Source organism: Morus notabilis, unplaced genomic scaffold (assembly GCF_000414095.1).
Source record: "Morus notabilis unplaced genomic scaffold, ASM41409v2 Scaffold72, whole genome shotgun sequence".
Classification (NCBI taxonomy): domain Eukaryota; kingdom Viridiplantae; phylum Streptophyta; class Magnoliopsida; order Rosales; family Moraceae; genus Morus; species Morus notabilis.
In genome coordinates this window covers 244147-254335 of record NW_010367952.1, presented here as the reverse complement: position 1 = coordinate 254335, position 10189 = coordinate 244147, and the positions used below count along the sequence as shown (strand labels likewise).

Sequence of the window (10189 nt, the reverse complement as noted above, 5' to 3'; positions counted from 1 at the left end):
AATATTATTAATATAATAAATATAATTATATCAATGCAATATAATATATAATTTTATAAAATAATAATTACAATATCATATTATAATTATAATATCATATTATTAAAATACTTATAATATTATTATAATATCATATTATATGATAAAATAATAATATTAAAATTATTAATATAATTATGATATTATTTGTTACAATATAACTATTATATTATATTATGAGTCTGAATTTTAGTTTAGGAAGATTGTAAATTTTAAATTCATTAGGGGTATTATTGGTATTATGAAAGTTTCATTAATTGTACTATGTTGATTCTTGCACAATTTAAAAGTTAAAGTTGTCTTTAGGCTGCTTCTGGTTTTGGCTGAAGATTCTTTAAAAAATCTTCAAAAAGCACTTTGGAGGAGATTTATCAAACACTAAAATCAGCTTCTACTACAAACAAGAGCTAATTTTAGGAGGAAAAAGTAATACCAAACTAAGCCTTTGTTCTTCACCACAAATTTTGTACCTAGTTTTAAGTTTATTTGATCTCATAAGATGTTTTCATCTTTCATCATGCCTTCTACTTTCTTTATAGGTGAAATTTTGATGTTTACAGAAAATATAATTGAAAGCATTACAATAGTGATCCGAGGATAAATTCTTCATGCAATGAAAGAGTTATCATATTCGATTCCAGCACCCTAATTTTATCTGAGGTTCTTATGGAGCCCACTTTACTAACAATGAAATGCAAGAATTTCAAAATTCAAAAATTAAAATTGAAACTTTTCTAAAAACTTTAAGAAGAAAATTGCAATCACATAAATGGGATGTAGAATATTACCATGCACGTTGGATGTATTTTTATTCTTGATGGAATGACTTGTGAAGAAAATGCTAAACAGTTCCCTTAAAAAAAAAAAAAAAAAAAAACACACACTTAAGTGACTATGCTTTTCACCGTACTCTCTCTAGGATTAGCCTGGAAATCTTTTTAGGGTGCACGAATAAACCAAAAGTTTCGACTAAAATAAAATTATGACTAATTTAATCAAGTTTAATTCAATTTTTGAAGCATACGGTTCTCAGAATTACGAATTCATGTAATATTGTAGTTGATTTTTGGTGTAATTGCTATTTTAAATTTGAATCAGAATTCAAAAATTCAAAAATTCAAAAATTCAAACTTGGAGATGTAATTGAAACTTTTCTAAAAACTTTAAGATGAAAATTGCAGCAAAAAAAATTATTATTGAGATTATATATATGGTATCAAGAAGGTACTTGGGACGGTGAGAGCAGGCTTCACGTGGCTTACCACTAATTTTAAGGAATGTCTTGTCGTGAGCTAGATTTTTTTTTTTTCTTTTGAAGAGCATGAATTAAAATTATAATGCAACGATATTGTATCTTTCTATTTTGGTTCATCTATTTGTATTTTATTTTATTCTTCCATATAAACTAAGTTACAGTAGAGTTTAATTCACTTTTTTTAAACTTCAGATTCACTATAATTATGAATATTGGGCCCGTTCATTTCGTTGATTCGAGTTTTGCTACAGTAAAAAGCTCTTAGAAACAGTCATATCTAACTTTTTTGCTACAGTAAAAAGCACTCACATAAAATCACATCTCAACTCGAATTAAAAATTCAAATCAGCAAACTAAACGGGTTCAGGATTTCAGGTTTAACTAGACGTTTGGTAAGAGGATTTATACTATGATTTGAATCATGATTCATGGTTCGCCACAGTGTTTTCTCTCACAAAAAACACACATAAATCAAAAATAGTTCTAATCTCATGATTCTAATCTATGAACCAAACGTTCCTTCGTATAATTAAAAAATCAAAACTTAATGTATAACTCTAAATTTTTAAAACTTCCACACAAATATTGCAATTCAAAATTTTGCGTGAGACAAAATAGAAAATGAATATTTTTTTTTTTTAATATATCAAAAGCAAAGTTGTAAGGGAGTCATCCCACGTGGGGCCAGCTCTTCCCTTGTCCTAGTTGTGAACCTTGGCAATCATGGCCCTGATAATTTGTTCTCCTATTTAAAAAAAAAAAAAAAACCTAGATAATCTTTATGCCATTCACAGTTTGTCTTAATCTGAATATCACATAGGTTAACAAATTCGAAAGGGACAGAGCATACTCACATGTGTTTAATGACCTCTATTTATATGTTATTCTTATAGCATCTAGTGTGCAAAATATCAATTTTGTTAATTAGGAAAATCATTTTTCAATACAATGTTATTTTTAATGTTAAATTTGGCATGCGCTATGTTCGGTAGTAAATTTGGCATCCAATCTCTGAAATTTAACATTTGATTCTTATTCATTAATGTATTGACCCTTCTATTTATTCATTACAAATATTAACATTTTTAAATTATTTTAAAATTAAAAATTTTCTATTACAACTTTCATAACTTAATAATTATGGCAAAAACTAACTATAACATTTGAAATAACATTATATATTCTAGTGGTTTTGTTTATCGATTGTAGTGGTTTTGTTAAATAAGCTTTTATTGCCGAGCTGGTTTTTTCTCATTAGATTTCGACATTTCTGTTTCTCTGTGCGTCATTCGTCTTCACTGGTGGTCGACAAGATCTGACTATGGTGTCATGTAGCGTGATGGTTGAGGTTGTTGGTAGTCACGAGAGAAGTAGTCACCAGATCTAAGCACCCACCGACTTTGTTGTGTGATCGTTGAGGGTCGCCGCCAAATAGGTACGATCCCAGAGCTAGGGTAGGGTTGCATTGGAGTTGGAATATAGAGAAGAGAAGAAAATGGGAGAAATAAAAGACTTCATTAGGGTTTTTTGGGGCAAAGTTGTCTTTTTGCTAGGTGATAGTGGTTTGTTTTGAGTGTGAGGAGTAAGAGTGAATAAGGATCCGTTCATTTCACTGATTTAAGTTTAGAATTCGAGTTTTGCTACACTAAAAAGCTTTCAGAAACAATTACATCTAACTTTTTTCCTACAGTAAAAAACTCACATAAAATCACATATTAACTCGAATTAAAAATTCGAATCAGCGAACTAAACGGGCCCTAAGTGTGTTATGAAAGTATTGTACCCAAAAAAAAAGGGGGGGGCGCAAACCTTGGAGTCTGTACGGGATGGGAACTTTTTCAATATTTCTGTTAGCACAAGTATTCATCAGCATACAAGTCAAGTTGATAAACATCAACATCAAATATTTTTACACAGAACTGCTATATTTTTTTTCCCTACTTTTTTTCCATATTTTTTTTCCCTACAATTGAGAATTATGAATTAGGCAAGCTTAATGGGATACAGCAAAATGCCAAAAAAATCATTCAAATTCAACTTAAGTAGGGACATGCATGAACTCGAGCCAGAGTGCAGCTTCGGCAATTTGCATAACATTCAGTTCGTTCCTTCTGGGCTCCTACCACCATTTCAACAGAACTGAACTGAAAGCTTTATCCATTCAGGCTTTAGCAACAACGAAGTTCGAAATAATGGATCCAAACTTTCTGAGCTTCGTGTCAAAAGATGCCATGAATTAGTTGACTTTCAGGTAGTAGGCAAATGGGCCTCCTAAGTTATCTACACAACTTCGTAATCCCTGCATGAGTGATAGGATTCATTTTCCCAGGTGATGTCGAAGTCTACTAACCATGATATATGGAAACGTCAGTTGATGCTATGCACAAAAAGTAAAGTCTTTTCGTTTTTTGGATGGAAAAGGAGAAGTCTTCTTTATATTATTATGCAGTACCCTAACTTTATTAAGCAGAAAGACGAGTCAAGGCCGCGTGTAGAAAGAAAACAATTTTGGAAATCAATTAAACTTTTTATATTACAAAATTTCTCGCATCACTCGGTTGAATCAGGATTAGCTGCTTTACCTCACATCCGTCGTTGTTTCTGCTGCGGAGGGTACCCACTCATTCCCATTCCAGGGTCTTTTCTTCTCAACTGTTCAAAAAATATTGGAGCATGCATTACCCAAAAAAAGTAAAAAATAAAAGAGAGAAAAACACCTCCACAAGTAAATTGTCACTCCACAAGGTATACCTGTTGCTGCTGATGGGCCTGTGGATTAACACCACGCTGCATTGGGATGCCACCAGGGTTCATTACACCGCCTGCTAGATTATAACCTGCCATCCCCTGTGGCGGCATCCTTTGCATGCCCATTGGTGGCCGAGTGGCATTTCTACTAGGTACTCCATGAGCACCTGGCATGTTTCCAGAAACTGCATTTCCAGATGATACCTGGTCCAAACAATCAGAGCATAAGCATGCACATATGCCTCAAAAGATACAAGATTAGAACCAAATAATGAAAGAACGTCTGAGATTTAGATGATTATTTATTCATTTTATAATAGCAAAATTCGGTTTCCTAGAGGATCTCTGAGTCTAACCAATCTTAGGTATCTTTTTTTTTTTTTTTTTTTTGATACCCAGAAATCCCCCCAAACCCACTCGAGTTAGAAACTGGAGCCCTCCACCTAACCTTACAATCTTTGGAAGGCAAAAAACTATGACTTTTGTCAATGTCAGTGCCCATGAGGTGGTTTGAATCCCAGACCTTGTGGGAAACCAAAGGCATTGACCATTCCAACCAACACCCCAGGTTTTTTTTTTTTTTTCCACATATGAATTCTTGCCTTATTGGGCAGCCTCACGACAAGGCCATTTTCATGTTTCCTGTTCGGGTCTACTTGCCCTACTCCATATACTTTCACTCTTTTTATTTTTTGGGATAAGATTTGTTTACCAAAAAAACAAAAACAAAACAAAAAAACAAAAGAGAAGTAGTGGTATGGCATAGAACTTACGGGTTGTGAAGGCTGGAGGCTAGTCGTCCCTTCAAAGTCTGTAGTTGTGTCTACTGGACGCGTAGGATAATTCACAACTTTCTCTCCTTGGAAGGGCACCAGGCCACTGATCATTTTGATATTACATATAGTCAAAACGTTGGGAATGTGGGCAGAGTATATGTTTCAAGAATTGATTCCATCATTTTTCTTATAGTCTTTCATCCTCTTTGGTTCTCTTAAACATTTTTAAAACATTGGTGAGTGGAAATAAGTAGTCAAAAATGTCATAGCTATGCAAAATTAAGAAAAAATATCAAATCGTGATAAAAGGATGGACGAGAACAAAGAAGAGAAACCTCACTTTCGACCTGGTAGAGGTTCAATGCGAAAATACCTGAGGAACAACACGATCAAGGAGGCTCAGAAATGATACTAGGTAAACAGAATGGAGGGGATGATATTATTGAAATTGATGCTTCCTATTACATTCCTTTTATTTATTTTTTATTTTCCCAAAAAAATATGTCAATCTATCACTGATGAACCTTTATCCTGGAAATTATTTCCAAATCTTCATAAGTGGTGTTCACTTACATATCGATAACATTTTTCACTATCGGGATCTATCTATATGTGGATAGGCATGATAAACAATATAAATCCAGGGATAGATGTCGAAATCTAATCAGGATTAAAACTGGAGAAAAAAAGTAACCTGAAAAAGTGAATCAAGCATGAAAATGAAGATATTTCACAAAAATTAAAAGCTAAACCAAAAAGAAATCACTATTCTGTTAAGGTTGGTTTAGTGTGTGTGTGTGTGTGTGTGTGACAATATAACTAAAATCTAAGATGAAATTAGAACTATCGTTACTTGAGAAAGAAGGTATCAGAAAATTAACAAACACATGTATGAGATTTCTTTAGCTATTTCTTGCGTTGAATTTAACTTGAAAATATTCAGGAGTAGACCACATAACACTGAGGAGAATAATGCAAATAATCAGCAATTTTATCATAGTAAAAATTATTCTTACTCATGCTCTAGGGCTTGTGCTGCTGTAATACGCTTTCGTGGATCATATCTGCAAAAAAAAAAATATGTATATACATAATTATATATATATGAACAACCAATAGCTAACTTATAATGATAATGCAAAGCTATAACTCATGTTTCTCTTCTTCAACTACCAAAAGCCAAAAACAAAAGCTATCCAAAAAGGGCTCCTAAACCAAAAATCCAATGCTTTTGTGGGGAAGATGAATTTGATGAAACTGGTACCTCAACTAATAGTGCTATGGATCAAAAAACTACTTTTTTTTTTCCTTTCATTCTTGTGTAGAAGTACTTGTTATTGAAGCATCACATTATTGCTTTCCATTCCATATTAGGTGAAATGAGGAAGACTTTCTTAAAATTAAAGGTATACAAGGGACTTCTCTTCCAGAAAAATCATAGCTATACCAATTCCAACACATTGCAAGGATCAACCACCTAAAATACACCGAAAACTACACAAAATCCACTTTACCCCACAAATACTTGGATACGTAAACTATGAACGTAGGGAGACGATATCTTTGTGCAGAGCAGGTAAGCACGAGCAAATGCTGAGGGTGATATTTGTATGAGCGCGCATGAGAACATACATAAGCACATACATATAGAAACTCTTGGTTGAGGATGGTTCATAATCTTCTTATTGGATTGACATTGGGACCAAGATATCCATTTTCTTTATTTTATTTTACTTTTTCACTTTCATGCTAGTGACTTAAGTTTAAACCTAGAGCCCCGGCTTACAACCTACAATCTTTAGGACCTATATCTCCAAAAGGAAATATCAAACTTATTCTCCCAATTCTGAAAGTATGATTTCCTACATATTCTCATCATGCTTGTAAGAATCGACCAGGAGAAGAGATGAAACAAAAACGTAACTGAGTCCATATAATAAAAAGTGTTTAAACGTTGCATATCAATTTCAGATTTCTAATCTTCCGGCAGTATAAAAGATATCCAACCAAGTTACCTGCTATAAATATGTTTTTCTTGAAACTCTATGAACAATGAAAGAGTTAAGAAATTAATGGCATTGAATCTTTAGAATCTTTTGACGAGCAAGATCTCCATCATTGCAAATTCTATATGAGAGTAAAGCAAGAAGTTCTTGCAAATATAGAAGGTAAACATACTCAAGCATTTTAGATAAGAGGTCATATGCAGGACTTTTTGGAGAGAGGTGAACAAAACTATGAAGCCCATGACTGTCGCTGTCAGACAAAAAAAAAATATCAATTAAAGGGAAAAAAGAGAATGAAATGAGAATCAACAGCAAAAGAGAAGGAATAAATTTTTCTGATATGACCAATTCTTTCAACAGCCTATTTCAAATCTTATATACATAAAGAACATACTACTTGTGTCCTTGAATATGTTGTGAATCTTGTTGCCAATGCGGAAGATTTGCAAGTGTTGGCCACTTTTCTAAAGTGGGATGACCTGATGAAATAAAAAAGGACAATGACGTCATACCTCAAGACATAGAAATGAAAACTAAAAAAAATAGGGGAAGGGGATGTAAAATATATCATGTAATAATAATAATGATAATAACAACAATAATAAGATAAGTACCTAAGACCTTGAATATCTTGTCAAGCTGATCAAGCTGCAAAAGTTGGAATATATGTCAGAAGGCTACACAGGAATGAAAAAAAAAATAAGATCTCCAAATCTTGAGCTCTTTCAGGAGTAAATCACATCATGAAAATGTCAAAGTCGGCTAGGCTAAGAAAGAAATAACCCCTGATACGTATACCTGGAAAGGATTTGGAGTAGCTTTAACTTCTGCTCCTTGAAACAGTGGCTTCAACGTCAAAAGCTCAGCAAAAATGCATCCAACAGCCCACATATCTAATGAAAAGGCAGTTGTTAATGCAGTAGAAGAATTTATTCCATGGCTGAATCCATTAATCCAACTTTCAAAAGATGTCATCATTAACCTTAGTCATAAAGTAATAAGACTACATAAATAATCATTATGAACTAACTCAGTATCCTTAACTGCAATAAATGCTTAGTATATATGCCTGCTCAATAAACAATGAATTTGGTGTAGAATGATACCAACAGCACTTGTGTAATGCTTTGCCCCAAGAAGCAACTCTGGAGCACGATACCAAATGGTTACCACAACCTGCAAGTAAAAAAAGAAAAAAATAACAACTTTCATCAAAGAGACCATCTAGACATGTACGAAACTCAATATTCAATATCCAGCTCATTTAGTGATAAGACAGTTGCATATGTTCAAACAAACAAGAGATATCACAAGAAAGTCTTCCAGATTATCAAAAAATTGTGGTATTTAATTCAGTGATTGAAGTAACAATTTGTTAAGAAATGTCTTCTAATAAGTTTCTCTTTTTCACTGTGCTCTTTCACTCAAGCAGCTCCAATGGGACTATTTGTTAAAATGGGAACAATAAGCTATGTGAGTGAATACCCAACCATGTCCATTACTACTGTAAATGATAAAACTGCTATTTCTTGTTTCACGTAGAAGTAGATTCTAAGAAATTCCGACAAGAAATATTATATGTCATATAGTTTCTCAATGTTTCACAAGCAATAAGGTTGACATCTGTAGCAGTAAACATCGAAGTTAGCACACAGAAAGTTCCTAGTTTTCCATTTATCGTATTCCCACGCATAATGTAACAACATATAGATGTGCACTTGATGTCATGACTGAAACCTACACGGTACAAGTGGCAACATATAAAGATATATGAGCAAGCAACTGGTGCAGGCAAGAGATGACGGATTCTTGTAGAGATATAAGTTATAATTGTCTACTCCTCAGGACGGCTTATCCATTTTCATATTTATATAGCAGCAAAACATAAGCATCACAGTCACATAGAATCACAGAAAAAGGCACTTGTTGCTAAAGAACCTATAGTTGCACCCTACCCCATTTTCGGATAATGGCTTCAATGGAGCTTGATATATTCTAGCAAGTCCAAAATCAGCAATTTTAACAACTCCTTGTTCCTCTCCGTCACCCATAACCTGTCCACAAAGATTTTTCAATTCACCTTGGCTAAAATAGACGCGCATTGCATTTATGCATTGCGTGTCAGAAGAAGGACATGCATACCAATATATTCGACGGTTTCAAATCGCGATGGATGATCCAATTACTGCAGAAACAGTTCCAAATAAGTAACTCACCTGTAATAAGGATAAAAGAGCACCAAAATTTCGCATAAACGAAGGTATACCTATGAAGATAGTTCAATCCATTGAGTAGCTGCCATAGCAATGACTTAACAGTGTACTGATTGATAGCGTGATTAACCTTGTCCCTATGATGTCTAATAATTTCCTGTTATGTAAAAAAGAAAATTCGAATATGTTACCCTTAAACAGAAACTTTACTAGCAATTGAAATGTCTGAATCTTGATTCTTGAATATCGCAAAAACTAAAGAATCTGCTATGGATGATACCATCACTCACATAGAGGTCATGCTCCGCGTAATCAAAAGCAAGATAAAGCGACATGTCGGCATGGTTGATATGAACATTCACCAGCTTTACCACATTCTCATGCGATATCTCCCGTAGTAACTGAACAATCGAAAAATAAAAACAAAAACTATCGACAATTAAACCCTAATTGCTCTGTTTGGATGCTCAGAAACCAAGAAAGAAAATTAAACCGTAATTCTTTCTGAACAGGGGGGGGGGGGGGAGAGAGAGAGAGAGAGAAGACCATGATTTCGCGGATGGCGGTGGGAGAGACGCCATCGCCGTCCTTGGACTGCTTGAATTTCTTGATGGCAATGGACTTGCCGCGATTGCCAGGGGTTTTGGTTCTTGCGAGGAAGACAAGGCCGTAAGTGCCCTCACCGATCTTCCCAATTAGATCGTACTGCTGAAGCCACTCGGGCTTGTTGCTGGTCCCACCACCACCATTGTTGTTGTTGTTGGAATGGGTAACGCCTCTGTTCCCGCTGCCATCTCCCATGGCTGCCTCCGGCCTCTGTCCGGTTCACCTTCTGATACTTCTCTCTTTCTCTCTTTCTCTCTCTAGCAGAGTTGAAAATGAATTCACCTCTTCTTCGTTCACTCGTTTGTTTTCTTTTTCTTTTTCTAATTTCCTCCCCTGAACTTCTCGTCTTATGACAAATCGGTATCCAAAAAAAAAAAATTTGCAATTGACCCTTAGAATTAGAAATGTGTTGCATTTGCTCACGTCCAAAATTTTGGATGGTTTTCGTGTTTTTTTAATCTTTCTTTTGTAATTAAGTTTCCCTATAGAAAATACAGTGAATGCCCTTTAGAGAAGGAACGAGTCTGTGTTTCACGTAATACAGTA

The 10189-nt window shown here is 34.2% G+C and overlaps 1 protein-coding gene across 1 annotated transcript; it reads right to left on the bottom strand.

The window, feature by feature from the left end:
* Positions 1 to 3250: 3250 nt before the first annotated feature.
* LOC21398089 (cyclin-dependent kinase E-1) lies at positions 3251 to 9962 on the bottom strand. Its single transcript, XM_010113989.2, has 16 exons — positions 9584 to 9962; positions 9328 to 9438; positions 9091 to 9194; positions 8967 to 9009; positions 8780 to 8878; positions 7931 to 8000; positions 7623 to 7717; positions 7439 to 7472; positions 7219 to 7303; positions 6997 to 7074; positions 5835 to 5882; positions 5159 to 5191; positions 4816 to 4921; positions 4046 to 4246; positions 3877 to 3946; positions 3251 to 3593 (listed from the first exon to the last, which is right to left on the bottom strand). Exons 1-15 carry the CDS (start codon positions 9836 to 9838, stop codon positions 3878 to 3880), a joined length of 1431 nt encoding a protein of 476 aa, XP_010112291.1. The 5' UTR covers positions 9839 to 9962; the 3' UTR covers positions 3251 to 3593; position 3877.
* Positions 9963 to 10189: the final 227 nt, after the last annotated feature.

Coding starts and splice junctions, on each gene's coding strand:
- LOC21398089 (XM_010113989.2), bottom strand. CDS start 9,838: ATGGGAGATGGCAGCGGGAACAGAGGCGTTACCCATTCCAACAACAAC. Junction 7,075..7,218: donor CATATTCAAGGACACAAGTA/GTATGTTCTTTA, acceptor TTTGTCTGACAG/CGACAGTCATGGGCTTCATA. Junction 3,947..4,045: donor AGGCCCATCAGCAGCAACAG/GTATACCTTGTG, acceptor TTTTTTGAACAG/TTGAGAAGAAAAGACCCTGG.